The 21,693-nt window shown below is 44.4% G+C and overlaps 1 protein-coding gene across 2 annotated transcripts in view; it reads right to left on the bottom strand.

Annotated features, from left to right (window-relative positions):
* LOC146199888 (uncharacterized) overlaps positions 1-21,693 on the bottom strand; it is a 41,727-nt gene that overhangs the window by 12,040 nt on the left and 7,994 nt on the right. For both annotated transcript variants that reach the window (XM_084595284.1, XM_084595285.1), the window contains exons 2-3: positions 20,426-20,842; positions 4,247-4,435 (exon numbers count right to left, since the gene is read on the bottom strand). In XM_084595284.1, the coding sequence (XP_084451410.1) occupies positions 4,247-4,435; positions 20,426-20,842 (606 nt within the window). The remainder of the gene's footprint in view (positions 1-4,246; positions 4,436-20,425; positions 20,843-21,693) is intronic.

The following is a 21,693-nucleotide window of genomic DNA, read 5'->3' as shown; positions in this document are numbered from 1 at the left end:
GTTCCCACATTGTGTTCCTTATATACTGCATACAGTCTAGCCATTTGCTAAAAATAGTCTTCTGATGAGTGGTATTTATCTATTGTTTCTATCATCAAAGGAGTAGAAATCAAATATTTTGAAAACTAGCTGAGATATCAAAAATGTGATTACATATTTGAAATCAGCATTAAAAATATGACCACACCCTAGAGATAGAAAAAATGTTCCAATGTCCCCTTAACAGAATATGAGAGTGACATCAAATATCCCGAGGTACAGATTTAAATAGGCGACGGGCCTTAGACAAACCCAACATTTTTCTAATGAATTTTATCCAGACTGCAGTAGCACCCTGACCATGCCCCCAATTTCAGTGCTTAGCTTGATTCGCTGCCCAAGCAATACGAAAGGTATTGCTGAACTGTTTCTGATGATGTGTACCTTTTTACTCATGTATTTTGTGTGTTAATGTTTCTTATTACTAAGTGCCAAACTGTGCATAAAGGTAAATATTGCATTGTTCGTAAATGCTGCTGGGTTGACTGGAGCTCAGTCAAGATGCAACAATGCAGCTTTTTCTCCAGCCACAACTTTTTGCTGTACACTGTATGCGAAAATAAAAACCTATTGATTTATTGATTGATTAATTCATTGAAGTTCTTGTGGACACCAGCTGCACCATGCTGGTAAAAAGATTAGGCATCTTGTAATATGCAATGACAAGTTCTACAGCTTCAACGAGAAGCAGGTTAAGCTTACAACATTAGCATGCACCGCACTGACAGCATATTAGCAGATGGCATTGTCAACGCAAGCAAGTCACTGGCATGGGTGCAATGTACTTGTGCGCCTATTTAGAGATAAGCTTACATCACGTCTTTCTATAAAAAACGCTCCCTTTAGGGCAAATTTGAAGGGACCAGAAAATACATGCTACACGAAAGCGATCCATGAAATAGCATTCCAGAGAGAACTATTGAAAACAGAGCACGAAATGAACTAAAAGATAGAACGTGAAACAGTTAATGTTACTCTCCTTGAAAATATCACTGGTCTAGTTTTTTTCCTTGTCATTCAGATTTTTCTCACAATCTCACAACTTCTGCTTTAGCTTTTTTTCCCACAATTTTTGCTTTCCGTCTTGCTTCGAGGATTCCGAAAAAGTCAGCCATGCAACCACATGTGCCTCCCTAATCTTGATCCTCCTGCATCGCATAACTGTCGCCCACTTCACGACTGCCTTTCCATTAGCTGCCCGCACAGTGCAGTACCAATATGTGGCCACCCCTGTGCTATAAAGCACAATATGGCACAGTGTCAGTCGCAAGCGGGACTCCTAAGTTTTCAGGCCTTAATCCTTTTAGGCTGAAGAAGGCTTTAAGGCCTAACACATGACTTATGAGCAATGAAAAGATATGGAAAAGTCTGATCTCCGTTAGCAGAGATACAATCATGCCCCCCCTCCCCCCGCACCTTTTGCAAGGGCAAGAAAGAGCCCGCTCCCGGAAGACAGCTTTCCTGCAAATTTTTATGAGAATGACGGGAAATGGTTACTAGTAAACTTACGAATAATTTGTGGAAATAGAACAAGATATAAACTTCTGACACTCACCAGTCATGTTGAAACCAGGCACCTGGCATCACAAAAGCACGAACGAACAGGCCCTTGAGTGTCTAACGGAATGCTACCTTTGGAGAGCAGACCTGTGCTACCAAATGCTCGGAGTGCAAAGCTAAAATGGAATTACTTTGGTAACTACCGTTTGGTAGCCATGCAAGAAGAAGGAGGGGAGGGGGGGGGGGGGGCAGTACTAGCTTCAAACTTTTCAAGAAGTATGTTGGTAGAAAAAACTGGAACGGCTGTTTCTGAGTCCTTTCCACAATGCAGTAAAATACACTTGATCCTAAACTGAATATTAAAGATTTTGCATAGTTCTTGTTAGTTAACAGGCAGAATATATAATAATATTCCGAGGAGCACTACAATGATAGCAGAAAATATGCTATTGCTGTCATCAAGCTGTGCTGCAGCGTATTTTTTAAATTTGACCCAAGTTATGCGAAACATCCTGCATGTAAAATTTCTTCCTATGGCTTTGCGAGTGCTGTTGTGTGAGGCAACTGCCTGCAAGAGTTCCACCATAAACTGAAGGAAGCATGAAAAAGTTTGTTTTATTAGGTGCATTTGTTTTAAGTTCAGTTCTAAGGAAACCAACCAAATGGTCTTAACATTGTTCATCTTATTCAAAAATTAATCTAACAGAGTTCATCCTAACGGAAGTCTACTGTAGTATAGTTTACAGTAGTAATGACAAGCTATATATTCTCACCATTTTGATTTTTCTTTATTTTGGCTTCTGGATGAGTCGAGTGTGCCATTCTACACACACTTGAAAGTATGCTAGTCCATTAAGTGAAAAAGTAGGGTCCGTTGCTTCACAAGCCCCCTTACTACGCTCCGCAACGGCATATTTTTCATGTTAAAAACAAGGCATCACATCGAGATGCAGAAGTAGCTTAGAGTGCATTGAAAACGTAGTTGGCCAATGAAGCGACTGAATGGACAGCAAAGCTTAGTAAGTAGTACTAAGTGGCTTTTTATTGTTACGATTATAAAGGAAGTGAAAAGATTTCTACTGGCCACGGTACCTGCCATCACTAACAACAGAAGCAGCTGACCTGTGGCGGCAATAATGGAGCACCAAGGAGACGGGAAGGGGGAAATCGGATGTGAGCGACAGAGAAAGGAGAGGGTGGAGGTATAAAAAAAAAGAGTAAAAATAATGTAACTACACAAGTCCAGTGCAAGTGCTGCTGTTATAATAAATTCAGCGCAGGCACTTAGGACCTCCTACATGTATGAAAGCCAAATATGGCTCCCGCAGTATGCTGCCATGATGGCCACTTCATAAATACATGACGATTTGAATCCCCATCACAAACCAGCCTCTAATCTAGACTAGCAGATACATGATAAATGGGAAATGGTATGACACCACCCGGAGCGCTGCACGAAGAATGGTTGCATTACAATTTTGATATAAAGGAAAAGAGATCTGGCACCATATGAAGGTTTGTTTAAGATGACACTACTGACGCCATCTTTATAGGTACAAGTAATTGTTAACAAAACAAATAACAGCTATCACTAATAAATCAACAGCAATGCAAAAGAGATTTTCACATAACAGGGCTAGAAAGGCTTCTACCTTAAATATGCATCGTGGTACTATGGACAAGCCTAATTAACGATCATGCCTCCAGTTCTGTAGTAACGAGGTGTGCTCAGTTCTCTGTTACACTGCCGCGACCCATTCAAATTTTTGCTGCTTCGCTGCTTTTCAACAGCCGCCGGCATGCGGCCTTGTCACTGTGATTGTGGCGCACGGAGCGATTTTGTACTCTGTTCATGCTCCGTATCTTGAAATGCGCCTTCATTGCTTTCTTTGTAGTGCAAGATGCCCTGAGATTAGGCTGGAATGGTCGCAGGCAAGCATATGTGTTTCCGTAATGTTCAGGAGCTTTCCAGGCTCTCTTGGCTGGTTTATGTAGATGTTTCTGTGGGGACTTTATATTGAGCACTGCCGACTGTAACGGGCATTTCATAGATCGAAGACCACCAAGCACGCTTGCTGCTATCGCCGCCGCCGATTGCTTAGTTCTTCTGCAGGCACAAGTCAGCCCAATAAAGAGTTGAGTTCGGGGCTGTTACGCCCGTCTTCTCTTGTGCCTACGGCCTTATCACTACCACGTGACAATAAGAAGGTTCAACTAATTCATACACAAATAAGTTCTGAAGACAAAAACACAAACTGTGCACCATTCACGCAGCTTTCAAGCACTGGAAGCTATTGTCTAATATAAGCAGCGTACAGAGCTCAAGAAAGCTTCCACCGAGTCCCAGAATGAGTGTTGCCCAAGAAACAAACTACAGGACCTCTTGCCATTACAAGACCCTTACTACAGGACCGTTAGATGGCAAAGGTGCGGTGTACTGCCACCTTTGACCTCCGCTAATCACTGACAGCTGGTCTTTCAAACACGTCCATACTCATTGGTTGCTATCATGTGACCGTGCTGTGAGCATATCCTGTGCCTTGCATCTCATGCTCTCTTTCTCAAAACAAAACAGGGAGAAGGTTTCCGGGAAAGGTGTGTGTGTGTTTATAGTACCTGCGCAGATGAACGTGGCCGGTGGCCACCCACCTCACTCAGGATACATCTTGCAGCCCTCAATAACTGCTGCACGCTTGCCATTGCTCACCTGACGCTAATCCTCGACAGGAAGACATTCTTGGTCAGCATCTTGTGAAGCACACCGATCACCATGTCAGGGATGATGTCGATGCTTGCAACGTGCAGCTCGACCAGGCTCCGCTTGCACTGGGCAACCAGGACGGACAGCGACTGCACCGTCTTGAGGGTCAGTCGAGAGGTGACTATGGAAAGCTTCCTGGAAGAAAAAGGGAAGGAGTATGCAATGCTTTGCTTCTGATAAGCACAAAGTGCTCGCTTTTAACATGCTCTATCACTGGCGGGGCGCTAATATTCAAAGCTTTGAATACGAAGCGTTGTTATTCGATTAGTTTTTGTATTCAAAATTTCCGAATATTCAAGAGCTACCTAATGTGCCAAAGATTTTCAATCACCGCAGATTCCCTGCACTGCGTGCTTCACCGTGTGGGCTGCGCAATGAATCATCCTCCAAACGCGATGGGGCAGTCTTGTGAAGAACCTTCTATTTTGCCAAGAGGGCCTTCCCAACAGTGTGTGCAAAGTGAGGCACTTGGCGAAACCGGAAAAAGAAATGTCTTTCTTACAATGGTTTAATTTCAAATGAGGACGTCCAACATACAGCTGCTCGTCAGATAAAATTAATGTTATGCAAACGGTTTCTGTCAGTCTTTTTTTCAGACTCATTTCATAATTCAAGATTTCACTTAATTCAGACAATGTGTCCAGTTCCTTGAAGGCGGAATGAACGAGAGTTACTGTATTCAGCAGCAATATGACAGATCTGCCCGGATTCATGCAGGCCTTTCCTGAAAAAAAAACTGGCATACGGAATCCAGTATAAAATTTATGTTCGATTTTTCAGTGGGGGTATACATTCCTCTGCAATCCTAGTTTAATTTTATTTACAAAAACCTTGTGAATTCTGAAACAAACAGAGCAGGCTGTTTATTTTATTCTTTTTATCTTTTTTCCCTTGATCATATATCTGATATTCGAAGGTGCTTTATTTTTATGCAATATTTGTATTCAATTTGTATTAAAAAATTTCAATACTTGCACACCTTGCACACCCCTATTCATTACCTCAGTGTAGAAAGGAATTTGTTAAGCATGGCCTGCATGAGGGGTTTTTCTTGAGCAATTCGCCAACATTGATGGCACCGGGATGTTTTTTTTTTTCTTCGCCGAAGAGACGTCTTCGCTAAAACACCAGGTTCTGATGGAGCAGAAAAAAAACGCCAACGCAGCACAGTCGACGGGAGAGAGCATTAGCAGAGAGCTAATGAGAGCTGGAGCTGCTGCCACGTGATTCTCTGCAGTCGTTCGTCTCGCGCGCCTCGTGCGCTGTGGTGGAGCTGGTGCTGGCCTCGACTGGTACTAAAGAAGCCCATGTCCCGCCGTATGTCATCTGCAGGGGCGCCTCTACCCCACTTTATCGCTACACCTCTCAAATGTAGCTGCTCAAGACTATAGCGAACCAGCTATACTAAAGACTGAAAAAGCAGAAATTGGTAATGGCTCCGAAGAGCGCCTCTATGGAAGGCACCCGCTCTGAAGAACAATGCATGTGAGTTGCGCGCTTGGCACACTGTCGAAGGGTCAGTTTTATGGCATTTTCAAATCGCAGTCACATCCCGTTTCTTGCACGAGGAACAACTAGGGTAACAGCGGAGCGCAAGTGCGCATACTCAGCAATTGCCTCACTTACAGCCCTTTCATCACACCACTGCGCGTGGATAGGCATTATTGCTCCGCAGATACCCCATCTCCCAAACCAGTTGGGTCCCCCTACTCTAAAGCTCGCTAATAAGCTGTTTGCCTTGCCACCAGACCTCAAGACTCTACCCTTGTGCTATGGGTCCAGTGATGCTTTTGCAAAGGATCCTCCACGTGCCATCAAGTGCCATCGTCTCCGAACCATACGGCAAAAGGACGCAGACACGGAAAGTGGAACCGGAAGTATAACACAAAGGCAGCAAATTTGAGAAAAGAAATAAATGCACTACAAAATAACAAAACGGGAAGAAAGCACGAGTGTTCAGCGAGAGTAGTAGGCCGAGAACCCCGTGCTACCTCGCTAAATGCCTTTCGGACAGAACTGCTAAAAAAAAAAAGAAGAAATGATTATGGCATTTTTCACAAGTTGCGAGTTACCGCACTGGTGAAGGCCAATGTAGGCTACCCTGTGCGAGTGTCCTCGCTGAGCTCGAAGGCTGTTAATGAGCTGGCTGCCTTGCAAGCAGACCTCAGATGCCTCCCTTGTGCTGTATTTGGATCTATAACTGTTGGAAATGATGCCTCAGTATATTTTTTGGGCACACATGACCAGAAAGAAAGAGAAAACCACAGCTCGAAGCTCGCGGTGACAGGGAGAACTAGATGCATGCGCACCCGGAGCTGGGCAAGCGCATCGGGGTACCCTAGGGAGAACCGGTTTCCGCACAGGTCAGCAAAAAAAAATGGTGTTTGGTTGCTGACCATGCGGCGGCGTGGGTGTTTGGCACGCGGCGCAATTTCGTGTGCAAAAACACTCTAAGGAAAAAACAATGAGTGATAATAAAAGAATTAATAAGGAGTATCAAATTAATGAAGTCCAGGACGGAGTGACGGTGCAACCCTGTCCAAGTAATACGTGAGAAAGGGTTTTTCAAGATAAATGCTTTCTCCTTCTAGAATTCTCAGTAAGGATAATTCTGAAATTAAAGCCCAAGCCATCACCGAAACCAATGCCAACTTTTTCCGAAGCATAGTATAAGAATACATTCAGGCACTGGCACTAGCCACCCAACATAATCTTACAAATAGCATAGCTTCACTGCCAAATCAATTCCCAATTATTGCACCGACTGAGTGTTACTTTTTAAAGCTTCGTTATCGCATGCTTGCTTGCCACTGTGATACCGTGGAATCCTCCAGAGCAGATAAGAAATTGCAACCAAGTGACAGTGTCTATTACGCAGTTATCAGTTTGGCATTTAGTGGGCACATGTTACTGAGAAGACTATGCCAAGTAGACCAATCAAAGTTTGTTAGAACTGCCACCATGGTCAGGGCTACTAGCTACACAGCATGCCATCAAAGCAGCAGTTAAATGTGTTTCGTGCTTATCTGTAAACACACAAAACCATGTCCCAGCAAGAACATTTGTAATACTAAATTTTAGGGTTGTACGGACAGTACTCCAAACTGAATCTTAGCATAAATAGCATAGCTTTACTGCCGAATCAATTACGAATTTCATAGTGATAGGACTAAATCAAATATTTGCTAGTTGTGCAAATGTTCGCACAAAACAGGCACTCGTGCAAAACAAAGAAGTAAAAGCACTATAAGCACAGTGCAATCAGTGCAATAACTTACGCAGCGAAAGCTACAACTGCTGAAAGACGCAACACTAATGTCCTTAAAGGGGTTGATACGCGGAGTCAGCATATTAACATAGTGGCCATCAAGCTATACACAAGGAAGTACATTACACTACTGATGACAAAACATAATAAACTACAGCAACAGCTGAGGACACGAGATGAGCGCTATGTATGAGCCCCGTCCTCCAAGATCAGGCATAAAGGAATGTTTTGAACTTGTCTGAGCCCTGCCATGGCAATATGTCTTAAAAGCCATGCACGAGCATTATGAATGCAGACATAGCGACAGACTATGTCCCGGTACCAGATCTTTCATTGTGGTGTTATGGTACACAGAGTCAGTGCGGGCAGTGTTCTTGCAACAGCCATCGAAGAAAATTGTCAGACCTTTTTATAACCTCATGACAATTATCTGAAAATTTGATAATGTGGCATGCCATCGTTGTCTCGGCGAAGAAGACGACGACAACCTCAGCACGCCTGCCAAGCATGTGCAGTTAGTTCTACGTGGCAGCAGGACAGTATTCCAGTCGTATCCCCCGAACCTGCAGCGGTGCACACACGTCTTCGTTCGCCCTGACGCTGTACGTCCATCCTTATGGCCGCCATACGATGGTCTGTACAAGGTGCTCCGGCGTGCCACTAAGTACTTTCTACTGCATATCAACGGCTGGGAGGGCACAACCTCCGTTGATCGCCTTAAATCCGCCCACCTTGACTCAGATGTCATCGCAAACTGTGCCACTGCAACCCCTCCTGATCGTGCCACTTCTCGCCGCGTACGGTTCACACTCCCAGTGTCCACTTTTCGCCATTCCCCTTCACTCATGGCTTCATCGCTAGAGGGGGGGGGCCCTGTGGCATGCCATCGTCGTCTCGGCGAAGAAGACGACGACAACCTCAGCACGCCTGCCAAGCACGAGCAGTTAGTTCTACGTGGCAGCAGGACTGAATGCCGGCGATCCGCTGTCCTGTTCCCACCTGGCACAGCAGGTCCTGCCAAAATATATTTGTGGAGACCCGACAACGAGTGTGTCTGTTGTTCATCTCCACAATAACATATTCTATTCCTTTTGAACAATTTTAAATGCCCACTATGTATTTGGTGTGTTGAGAGTGTTTTGAGAATATTAAATAAGTTCAAAATAACGGCTTGAGGGGCTTGAGAAGAGGAAGATGAGAAGAAGAGGAAGTTGAGACGGGCCTGAGTGTAGAAGAGGAAGTGTTTTCCGGTTCTTCTTACAGTTGGTAGTGTGCGCGTGTGTTGTGTATCTTCTCCTGTGTTTGTGTTTGTTTGCGCCACATATCTGAATACGATTAAATAAGCTATTCGATATATTTTAATATCAGCCCCCCCTCTACTAAATTTGCCCCACAGAATAGGTATTCAGACTAAAGTAGATTAATAAATGCAAATTGTGCAGTATAACACACCCGCACAGACAAGTGTGTCACGAGGAAAAGCGCAATGAAAGAGCACCAGATTAATTTAGGTCCTGCGGCCACTTGGCCAAAATTGAACTCTTGCCTTTGGGTCAAGCAGTCGAGTGCCCTATGCACTGAGCAGCAGCATCTCGTTTGTACAGGTTGGGAACAAGTGGAATGTATAGGCTCATGGGGTTGTCTCACTTGCGCATGTTGAGAACAAGTGAAAATTACACGTGTTTCATGTGGTCTCACACATAAGCACGTGCACAATTAAAAAGGTGACAATTATGAAGGTAATACCCAAGCGAGTAACAAAGTGTATGCTGCTGTCTCCAACCAGCCGCTTCCAGAGGCATAGCGACATGCGGTGACCACCAGAAACCCCACGACCTGGTGTAGACCACTGCCCAAACACATTGCATACAAGCGCAGTATGAATTGTGCTTTTGAGAACAATGCACATGACACTATCTGGTCGTACCTTTAGGATGGAGCTTAAATTTAACCCAAATTTTTCCCTGGTTCATCTTGAGGGTGAGTGGTTATGCAAACAAAATAATTTGGGCTACCAAAGCCAGTCTGTAGCCTTTGTCTATGTGGATGTCCAAAAAACTACAGTGTGCACAGTACATACGAGATGGCACAGCAGTGCAGTAAATAATTTCAGTCAGTGAACTCGCGTGCTTGCTTTACATGCTGGTGCCACAAAACATGGTGGTGCGAAAGGCGAAAGATAAGCCAGCATGCTTGTAACAAATATACAGCTGCATAAACTGGAACAACTTTTAATAGCTTTTTGCGACAGAACAATACTGAGGATAACAGTCACTTTAGCAGGCCCACTGCAATTGTCTGCTGATATCCACCGAGCCCCATTTACAGCAAAGCAAGTATATTAAGGGTAAAGCTTTTATAGGCTCATGACTCAGCCATCATGTCTGGTTGACTTTCTGCCAAATTATAGCTGCCATTCAAATTGATGACATCATCAATGGTGTAAAAGGCTTATAAGAGTACAGGCGTCTGTCTGCAGAAAGTGTCACACTCGACCTGTCAACCAAATGACGGCAAGGTTCTGTTTAACACTTATGGAAAAAAATTTCCCTCTACCTGGAATCCAAATCCTACCCCCTTGATCACCAGCAGAGCATGTCAGCAGACTAAGCCACACGGGCACGTGAGAACATATCTCAGTTCTCCTTGTCAGCATCATGCCAAATGTGGTTGCCATGGGGACTGCCGCTGCTGATGTCATGGCACATCCTAGCAACGTGACTTCATGTGAGAGGGCAGCGGCGCGATGGCGTTGTGGGTAGAGTGTGGTAGCGCAACGAAAAAAAGAAAACCTAGAAAGTTTGTGCGCATCCAATCCGCTTAAGGCACTCCCGGTTGGTGTCTGAATGTAACATGGCTATGAGAACGTCACGTGATAGGAGCGACACCGTACCCCGAATCCCACACTTGAATGAGTACTGCAACAAACGCGCATCAAGGCAAGAGCCTTTACGTGGCTCATGGCTGTGTGTCCGTGCGTAACTCCAACCGCTCATTTCACTTTTGTGGGCCAAAGTGCCCCTCAGATTTTTTATCTTTTTGCATGCACGCCAAGTCTTTCCTTGAGATGGCCATCTCTCAGCATCATTTGTGTAGGTATAAAGAATGAACTTGGTAGTTAAACGTGCATTTCACTAGAGACTAAAATGCTGAAAACGCATGCTCAGTTTCCTTTCAGTCCCAATGTTCACCCATGGGTGCAGGTTCAACTGCTCACAGAGAAGGCTGCATTTCTGATCCAGGCAAAATGTAGAAATGACCTCAACATTTCTGTGCACATTAAGGAACACCAGAGGACCAGAGTTAATGATGTTCGACACTCTATAGGCCTTATGTCCTCGCAGCATGAGTGCATTACATGGCTTACACATTGTTTAAACATACAAGCGTGCACACTGAGCTGACCATTTCTCCTTGTATGATGTGGCATACATAATGTTGTTCTTCGTAGTTGTGTGTTGTTGTGTTGTGTTGAGTTTTATGGCACATAGGCGACTCAGGCCATCATGTGCCAAGAGCAAGGTTTGAAATTAAACAGATTTTACAGTTGGTTTGAAAGCTTTGCTTCTTTAAGGAATGAAAAAACGTGGGAAATATCAATGAGGGACTTTTCTCCTATTAGTAAGTTGCACAGTTGAAAAGAAAGAAAAGAGTGCAATAAAATAATCTCCGAAGTATGACAAGGCCACGCTCTCGCTGCTTCTTCCACCCATTCAACAGCCCCAGCAAGTAGAAAACGCACACACACATGCACTGCAGCAGCAAACAATCCTGCAAAATCTGCAGTACGGCTAGCACAGCGTGATGGGCTTGCTTCTCGTGGCACAGTCGGTTCTCATTCAAAAATAAGTACAAGGAGTAGCTAACAAGATCTGTTTGCAAAGTCAACAAAAATGCCAACACGTAAGTACTTTCTACACTGTGGTTTTATCAAATAGAAAAAAAATATTTTGCACAAAGAAGCATGATTAACTGGCAGTTTAGACCACCAGGCCATCGCAGCGCGGTGAAGGTGGTGCATTTAACTGGTATTTCTAAACGCGAACTGCACTTGCAAGCAATGAGTGGATGCTGTAACAGCAGGTGGCATTATTTTTACCCCCGCCTGCCTAGTAACCTAATGTGTAGTGTGCAGTTTTTCTTTTTGTGCGGTAACTCCACATAAGTTTATTATATAAAAGCTTACACCCATTAACACATGTCCAAGAGGCCTCAGACATTCCCTATCCAAATGATGCACTCTGTGTTGAGTTTAGAGCATTGTCTGCGTTGAGACGGAGCCACCCGTCTTCTCTGAAAGTGGCTTGGAATCCACCTCTGTCAGTTCAAAATCCACTGCTCCGTACTCATCAGTGCAGATGGGTACAAGCGTACCCCAGCTCTATGTTTTCAACAGGAATGCACAGTTATTAAAGGTTAATTCTCAATGCCAAAGTAAAAACAAAAAATGTTCTATATCAAGAGATCTTATTCTTCTGATGTTTTGGCATTTAACGGCACTCATAGCGACAGAAAAGCAACTGATTTGCCTACTGCACCAAAGGAAGGGGCCAATAAAAATTTTGGGGACACTAACACAACAGCCGTAATTCCATCCACAGCTCCCCTTGCAGATCCTAGTTCGTGTACATGCTTTCTGCTACTTGCTTAGCCACTAATCCCAGCCCATTATCATGCCGTCACTGTTACAAGAAGCTTGCACAATGGAACCAGCTACACCAACAACGCTCTGCTATCAGAGCAACCATCTGCTATCAGAGCAGCCACTCACAAGCCCTGTGAGCAATGCGCCAAGTGCACCGCTTAACGGCTGACATCTTCCGCCTTACTCTCTCACAAAAACATGGAGCGGTTGACTCCAGTTACATGGCGTTGCCTCTGGAGCTGCTACGCAGCGAATCTACCTCAGATTCCTTGAAACCACATCTATTGGCCGAGAGAATAATAAAACCCGAGTTATGCCCACATAAAAGCCCTCCGATCATTCAGCCATTCAATATCAAGACAGGCACTGCACATGTTGTCAGGAAGAGTAAAAGTACCGTAAGTGCCCGAGCTCACCAGCAATGGCGGGCCTTCAAGCAGAGCTTCTCACTGTACCTCAAAGTAACCAACACGGTGACAGCACCGTCCTACCAACAAGCAGCACTTCCTCTGACCGTCGAAATTCTCCACACCTCTTGACATTTATAATACTCTTGGAGTTCGGGCAGCCAGCAGGAGCAAGCTCACACCCGGAATTTGACTACACACATATGATTTGCCTTCTCAGTGCAAACTTTCCACAACAGACCAGCAAATTGTACTCGTGATATGTATTCCGCCCCAGAATGCAGAACTCGAAACAGCTGTTTGACGATTTTCTCACTAATATAAAACTGAAAGCGCATGAATGCGGATTCAGGAGCAACCCTCGTCGACAGTGATCTGCCAAAATGCAAGCATTGTGGAAGAAGGCACGAACACAAAAAAACAGCCTGCCCAACTTGGAATCAAGCATGCATGACAGACAAAATGAAAAACCACTTTGCAACAATAAGCAAAGGAAGCAGAGTAATGGCTGGTCACAAGGCCGATAGCGACGAAGAGGATATTTTCGCAGTCAGCCATGAATAGCCCAGCTTAGACTGCACACTCCTAGAAGCGAACAGAAACAAAGTGAAGTTTGTGGTAGACAGTGCCGCAGCAGCTTACGTGATTACAGCCCAAACATGTTCATCCGCAGCAGGTGAGAATAAGCTCAACAACACTGTGGAATAGAAGCAGAGTTTGCTCGAAAAGCAAAAACCAGCTTTTGGTCTCGGCTACAAATGAAAAGAAGCATGTCCTTGAACTTGTAGCTGTTGACGATGAGTGCATGGAAGGAAGAGAGCAGAAAAAAAGTGTTTCATCGACGGTGCAGAAGGAGATTCACACAGTAAATATAATGGGAAAATAAACAGAAGTCTCCGGCGATGCACCAGGAATGCTATCGGGAAAGTGCATCTGGTAATTTAACAAGACTCAATCTCAAAAGCTACGACATGCTGCAGAGTGCCTGTCAGTGTTCTAAAGTCACAATTGCAAAAACGCTGAAAATCATGCAGATGCAATAAAAGGTCTCATGGAGGCAGCAGCATGGGTGAGTAGAATAGTTGTGGCAATGAAGAAAAATGGCAGCAACACCACCAGAATATGCATGGACCCACGAGCGCTAAATGAAGCACAAGAACAAGAACTCCACATGCTGCCGTTTTTCCTTTCCTCAACAATGTCTTGCCAGAGCATAGAGAAGTAAAGATCTGGAGATGAATGATGTCAATGAGAGCTTGAAAAACCAAGATCGTTTCCATAGCTGGCCTAAGACACGAATACTGGCAATGCCGCCTCAATAAAGAATCAAACCTCGAACGCATTTCAAACGCCGAACGGTCGATATAGATCACTTCGCCTATTGTTTAGACTAGCGGCGAGCAGCGAAACCTTCCAGAAAAGACTTCAAATTGCACTAGAAGGCCTCAATGCAGTCCTGAGCACAGCAGATGACATCCTTCTCTAAGGAGTAGATGAAATTGAAGTGGACAATCATGAAGATCACAACAGGAATCTCGAACACCTTTAGCAATGCCGACAGATGAGAATATGTCTCAACAAGAACAAAATGCGGCTTCATAAAAGCACAACACTTTTCTAGGGACACATACTGATAAAGAAAGGACTGAAAGTGGATCCAGAAAAGGCAATTCTAGAAATTCCTTGAATAACTGATTTCCACGGCATGCAGCATTTTTGCAGAACGATTATGACTTCTCCAGATTCCTGCGGAGGATTTCACGAGCATTGGAGCCACTGAGAACGCTTACAGTGAAAAACACACCTTGGCATCAGGGAGAACAGCAAGAATAAACGCTCTGCAAGCCAAAACATGCAGTGACAAGAGTTTCTATCCTAGCATATTTCTAGACACAAAATCCACTTGAAACACAGTGCAATGGCAGTGACAATGGGCTTGGAGCCGCTCTCCTTTAAGAAGACAAACTCGTAGTATTCGCCAACAAATTACTGATGCCGACCGAAAGTCACCGTGCCCAAATCAAAACGGAAATGCTAGCGATTGTCTTTGCACTGCACAGATTTCACTAGTACAGCTTCAAAACAGACACAACTATTAACAGTGACAAGTAAACTACTGTATAAACTGGGATATAAGTAGAGATTCTTTCTCAAAAGAAGCAAGCTAAGGTCGCCCCTCGTCTTGTATAGCGCTCTTTAGCAGAATGAGGCACTGTCTGGCAACAAATGACATGCCTGCTCGTGAAGGACAGCCAAAACCGTATCGACATCCTGCCGTTGCTGGCATTTTTGTATCTTCGCGTGCGCTCTTTCGTTAAATCTATGAGAGTATAGAACGCCTCTTTAGCAATGAATACTGGCATGTGGAGGATGTTTACCGTGGCTTTCCAGAAAAAGTGATGCTCACCGGAGCGAACGGCAACATGGCCGCTCTCCCAGCAACAGTTTGGCGGTTCGGAGTTTGAAAAAAAAGCGTGCGATGCCGTGGGCAAGATCAGCTGTTCGCATGTAACCATTCAAGAAATTCTGCATAAGCAGCATGCTTGATGGAACTAGATGACACACTATGGGAGGTGGTGAGCAACAAAGAGTAGTCTTCCACTGATGCTGATGAAAGTTTGGAGTGAGATCGTAGCTCCGGTGATGCAGGAACACAGCCGATGCTGTAAATATATGCGCTTCTCCACTTTTTTTTGTTTTATTTTTACTTCAAAGGCAAGGTAGTCAACCTATATTCCCACTCAAAACTATAATACGATTTATATGGTAAGTCTATCACGAAAAAGAGACTAGGTTAAGTGCCAAGACCCCTGCAAGAGATGGCACTCTGAGCCCAAAGATATGACATCACTGAATATGAACCAGGGAAACAAGTTCTAGCAGACGCAATGTTGGGAGCATTCCTTCCCGATCAAGGCTATGAAAGCGAACTTGAAAGCAACAATACTACAATGCCAGTGCAAAAGGGGAACATTCGCGAAGTGACAAAGAAAGATGACTGGCTGAAAAAGCTAAAAGCTTTTTCTTGAACCAACATGTTTGGTTCATGGCCCCTTTTCCCAAGCATTTCACCCCAGAAGAGCCGAGCACCAGGCCGGGGGAAATCTTGTACCCATTGGAAACCGGTGGGTACCCGGCGGTACTGGGGATCGAACCCCGTACCTCCCGAATGCGAGGCGGATGCACAAGAGATTTACCAAGTGCCTCGATACATGCACAGCTACTGCCCAGAGCGAGTCTAAAAGGAATACTGACTACTTTTCCCTATGCCTCTGCATCGTGCAATTAAAGAGAAGATTTACTCATCGCACATGGAAATCGAGAGCTGTCTTCAGCATGCTCGCGAAGTGTCTTCTAGTTGGGGATGAATGCAAAACTGAGGGAGTAAATTTGCGAAATGTGAAGTACGTATGTCAAAGGCATGCACATTCCCAGCCGTGAGGAGCTCAAACTCGAACCAAATTACCCATGGTTACAAGTCGAATGCAATATCTTCCAAGTGTAGAGAAGGAAAATTCTTGTTGCTGTTCCGTCAGGGGGGCCAACTAAAAGCGATACTCAGGTTGAAAACTCACTCCGCTCAATAAGGAATCCTAACAGTACGAGTGAGTGACAATGGACTACAATTTAAAACCAAAAGTTCAAGGAGTTCTAAAACTGGAAGTGGAACATGGAACTCAAGTCCCAGATATATGCATTCAAGTGGAATGGCCAAATCAGCTGTAAAACGGCAAAAATGCCTAAGAAAGCAACTCAGAAATACAATCAGGATTTTCAGACTTCCGTATCACACCGCAAAAAGGAATAAATGCGAGCCCAGAACAGCGGCATATGGGTCGCTAAACAAACGGCTTTGCCGATGACAACAAAGCTGCTGCAATCCAAAACACTAAATGTAAACATCAAGAGACAGGCAAGAAGGCAAAGAAAAAGCTTCCATCACGACAGACATGCCCAAGCCTTCCCAACCCTGAAAAGGACGAGATCAAAACTGACCAATTACAATTGCACGATGGCCTGAAAGAAACATGACAAAAAGAGGCGATGACAGATCATATGAATTGCTAGAGACGGCGTTGTCAGGAAGAACCGCATGTTCATCAGAAACCCATCAAACAGCGCAAATGGCAACCAAAAGGAACTTGAAAAGAAAGAATTAAGAGTTTGAAGGAATGAGGTGCTGAAATTGCAGACAAATGATAGATGACAAAACGCAAGAAACCTAGCAGCGTTTTCATCTTATTTGTGTGCAGATGTGACCCCCGAGAGGCAAGAGCACTCCCGTAGTGACTTCACAATTTTTGGTGCTGGGTGAAGGCAAGCTACAAAATTGGAGCAGCTTACAAAAGGCTTCTACAGATGGTGCCAGCTGCACCGGCGACATATGGCTCCCCCAGTGACTGCAGCAGCCAGCTCTGGGTCCCGCAAGCAAAGCGCCAACTGCGCTGGCCAGCGGCTGTGGTCTTCCTCCTCACTCTTGGAGAACTCTCACCTATAAACCCTGAGCAGATGACTCCTGCTACATGACAACCTCTCACGATCTCTGTATTCTTTGAAACCACACTTACCTAGGTAACTTAGACTTAAACAAAGCCTCCGTTACCGCCACATAAAAGAGTCAAATCAATCAGCTATCCTACAATAGCCTTAAGCAACTGCATTATGTGAAAGACCCCTCAACACGCATAAAGCCCCCCTTTGACCAAGCCATACGAGCGTGCCTGCGTAGCCTAGGGGTAGCAAGAGACTCAAGACCTCCGTGTTTTGAAGAATTTGATTCCCATAGCACTGTTCCATCTCAAAGAAGCTACCAGAGTTGGCAGCTCCTGCCAACTTGCCCATGTCATGCGGTCCCGCAATGTCACAACTTGCCCAACAATCAGTGCCTGACCGCCAATGCTGTTGACTGCAACCAGCCAGAGGCATAGGCACAGTTTTTTTGCTTGCAATGCCAACAAAACAGACACTGTATTTTCTGGAGAACAGGGCCTTTAATGCTATCACATTAATACCGTCCAGTTATTTAGAAGAAAAAAGAAGCTGCAATATCGGCCTCACTCTTTGCTGGATACTTGAACTTAGCCATGATAGAAAGGATGAAGAAAATAAATAAGAAGGCACCGTATTAGAGGCTTTCTCACTCCCTTTATCCTTTGCTCCGCTATCCATGGCACTGTTCATTACGGTCATGGACCACCCTTCATCACACTAAATAATGCACTTAGGGAAACAGTGCGGTGATGACTTGTACACTAGTTTCCAGTTTCCAAGTATTAAAAAAAAAAACATTTTGTATGCGTGACTGCATGTGGGTGACCGTTAACATGCATACCTGCTAGCTTGCCCATGTTGACGTTTGGCGAATAATGGGATAGAGGATGTTCAGCATCACGCATGCGTCGAGTTGTATTTGGGTGCAAGTAAGTTTGGTAGGCGAGGCAATGATCTATTTAAAATTTTCCAGAGGCTGCGCTTCCCCGAAGGAGCTTTAGGACTGCCAAAGCCCCAGGAGCCCGCCGGTGCCCGTTTTTTTTCTTCCATTATTTAGGCCCCACATCATGCAGGACGAAAACGACGGAGAACAGTCTATCGACAATTCGTTCACAAGGTTCGTTGGTCACTCCTGAAGCAGCCGCAGCTGAAAGCGGAACATTTATGAAAGAATATTGAGGCAATACACAACGCAGGAGCGCATGAGCTATGCCCTCCTCACTCCACATTCAAACTCTCACGACTGCCCAAACCGTCTCATCATTTCAAAATGAAAAGCTTGAAAATAGTCTTTGCTAGCACAAGATAATCCCGTAGGCCCCCATGCTACAATGTTCCTTTTATCAAATGCAACTTTTGTGTGCTTTAGACAGTAACAAGCACTTGAAGTCTCGACCTTTTCATTTTTTTTTGCATTTCGCGTTCCTTTCCACTCAATACACCTCTCAGCGATCTCACAGTCAAGATAGAAGCCTGTCATTAAAGCTCAAGACACAATCTAAACATACCTGCAACCCCATATCGTGGGATTTCTGCCAGACACAAGCTACATACTGAAAATTTTCGCTTATGAATATTCCCAAAAGCATACATTAGCTGTATAAAAAGGCACACTTTAGAACAAAGGGAAAAAAAAAATCTAAACAGAAGTCAGAAAAATTTTTTAGTGCCTGTAATAGCTTTCCTAACTTTAGTTTCAGTGAGACAAAAAGCTGCTGCTGACAATTATGCTTCGACGTTTGCGTGGAGCAAACTTGGGGACACTGTTTAAAAAAATAAGGTCATGCCATTAAAATTGGCAGGTCTGGTCATATTTCAGAGGTCACACGCACTATTCAGAACTGGCAACACATTAACCTTTTTGGCCCTGGATTTTTCATTTTGACGTCAGATTGTTATTTTTATCTATATCGTCCAATAACCACGCAGTAAAAATTTATTGACCAGGGTGCGAGTATTTATGGATTAAGAGACATGATGTCAAAATAGGACGTCAGGGCTCAATGGATGTAAAATGCTAAAGGGGCCACTTTGGTTACTGAGAGAGAAAACGAAGAGAATGAAGTTATGTTGAATTTTGAAATTTGAAGCAGTCATAAAGCAATTATCTACTTTTGTATTTTGTAATTTGCTATTTTGAACAAATTCGCAGTTTTACACGGGATACAAAAAATTCCTTTTTGCCAACAGATAGCAGTGCTGCCTGGTGTAATGGATGAAACGGAAGAAACGTATTTGCGAGCGCATTGTATTGGGGCTGTCAAGAAAAATGGCAAAATACGCTGTATTATTTCCAGCATAGAGGGCACGCGCACGTTCTGCACGTGCAGTGTTGTCCACATGCTCCACTAGCTTCTTAACACTACACCGAGAACAGCAAAAATTTTCAGTAGAAGCTCAAGTTTAAGGGTGAGTTTCTTCTCATTGTTATTTCTCCTGCTCCTGTTGACCCATATTATCCAAAGTTCATGCTCTGTGATAACGAAAATTTCATCTTTTTCATTTGTTGCAAAACAACTATACAACTAAGTCTGACCGCTGCAATTAATAATTGATGTCAGCAGTCAAACAGCCTGACTAAATAGATATATCTGCATGCACACAAAAAAAAAAACAAGAAAAAAACAGAGGAAGCCCCTATAGAAATAATTCCTAGCCTCACTCAATGGCCCCCATTGACAACCGTTGAGCCCGATGGTGTCAAAATCGCACATGTCCAAAGCATGGTATAGTGAAGCCTATACATATTCAATCATATTTGAAAATAGAGTATAAGCTTAGTAAGGTATTTAGCAAAACGTTTAAAAATATCAGTGCAAAATAAATAATGGCTAACAGTTTGCTATACTTCTGCTTCATTATTATTGGCTCACCCTGTCTCTTCTTCCTCCTTACACAACACAGGTTTGCACAAACGCAATAGTAACACCTATAAAAACGGCGATCCTGCAGAAGTCATCACCACCACCAGGGCCGAAAGGGTTAACATATCGAAACAAGCAGAGAAAGTTGCACACAGCGATGGCTAGCTGGACTGAATTGAATCCCCTACAAAGTATGATTTCAGTTTGACAGCAGTTTGACAGAAAAAGACTGATGGCTGGGTAATTCAAAGCTTCTGGTAAAGTTTGAGACTAAGACTTGACTCTGATGAGCCCTTTGAAACACTCAACAAGGACACTAAAAGGTTGCCTTCTTTGCGATACCAGTTAGCCGAACCTTAAAAGAAAAGCACCACGCTCACCTACAGAAAGCATTCCATTCGCAAACTGATTTCCTCTGCTCGGGACAAACGAACGCATAGCATAGCATACCTCAGGCATTGGTTGTGTGCCAGAGCGTCGAAAACCTCCGCCAGTAGTGGGCCCGTCTCCTCACTTTCGTCGTACGCCCTGTGCAAGTCCAGGTGAAAGGTCTGGAAGCGCCCGCACGCCTTGAGTGCTGATGAGAGTGCACCAATGAGGGCTCCCGGAGTGGTGCCGTCGTCAGCAGGTCCACCGCCCATGTAGTCAATGTGGAGCGACCGCAGGGAGTGATTTAGGGCCAGCGAGGCATACACGCCACAGAGAACGTCGCCAACAAAGCCCCAGTGGCAGATCTTCACCTTGGCGGCACACCCAAGGGCTTGCGCCAGGGCCGGCGTGACAAACGTCGGCAAGTGCACGAACAGGGGAAATTGCACGCGGCCAGGAGATTCAAGCCTGAGCAGCTCGAGGGTGGGATTTGCCTCCCTAGAAATTAGACAAAAAAAGAAGTACAGTTGGAGTAAAGGTAAAAAATAGACAAAAACTTACATTATGCTCCATAATACAAGAACCCAGCAACATGTGCTGTGCTACATACATGTACAGTGTTCTGCAACTTTATTAGAACCATTTTGAAAAATTCTTCCACCTCAACCGAAAGCTAACTTGTGCTGAAACCATGCATAAAGCATGCGCGATGTTCACCCTTTTGTTACGTAGTCAAGTCCGAGCATGGTGCTCACCTGGTTTGGCCACGCATGATGCAAAACCAAAACAGTCTGCAAAGAGATTGAGGAGCAGAAGACGGCAAGGCTGAGTTTCTGGCAAAATGCAGTTGTGGTGCCATCTGGCGTCGCTGTAGAAAAGTGCAGAGATTCTAAAGTGCTAGGGCTAGCGTGGTACGTTTTTGTAATAATGCTAGATGCCACCACCTCTGCCCTTCGCTAGAAACTTGCCGTTCGCATCTACCATCTATCACTAAGCAGGGCCAAACCAGGTAAGCATCACTGTAAGACTTACTACAAACAAAAGGGTCCACAACGTGCAAGCTCTCTGCATGGTTTCACCGTGAATGTGCCTCCGGTTGAAGCAGAAAATTTCTCAAAATGACTCCAATATAATTGCAAAGCGCTGCACAATTAAAGCAATGTAAGTAAAAAACAACAACGTTACAAATGTACCCTCCCCTCCCTCCCTTTCGCTTCTGAATGTAAATCAGACCTCTGCGATGCGATTCTGTATGCAGGATGCTTTTCTGATGAGTCCCGCATTTCTGTGTAATATCTACACCAGCATGAAGCCTTTCATAGTAGTGATGTGTCATGATGACCTGCAAC

Source organism: Amblyomma maculatum, chromosome 2 (assembly GCF_055883805.1).
Source record: "Amblyomma maculatum isolate TAMU_Amacu chromosome 2, ASM5588380v1, whole genome shotgun sequence".
Lineage (NCBI taxonomy): Eukaryota > Metazoa > Arthropoda > Arachnida > Ixodida > Ixodidae > Amblyomma > Amblyomma maculatum.
Note: the sequence above shows the minus strand (reverse complement) of the source record. Positions and strands in the feature narration are given on the sequence as shown.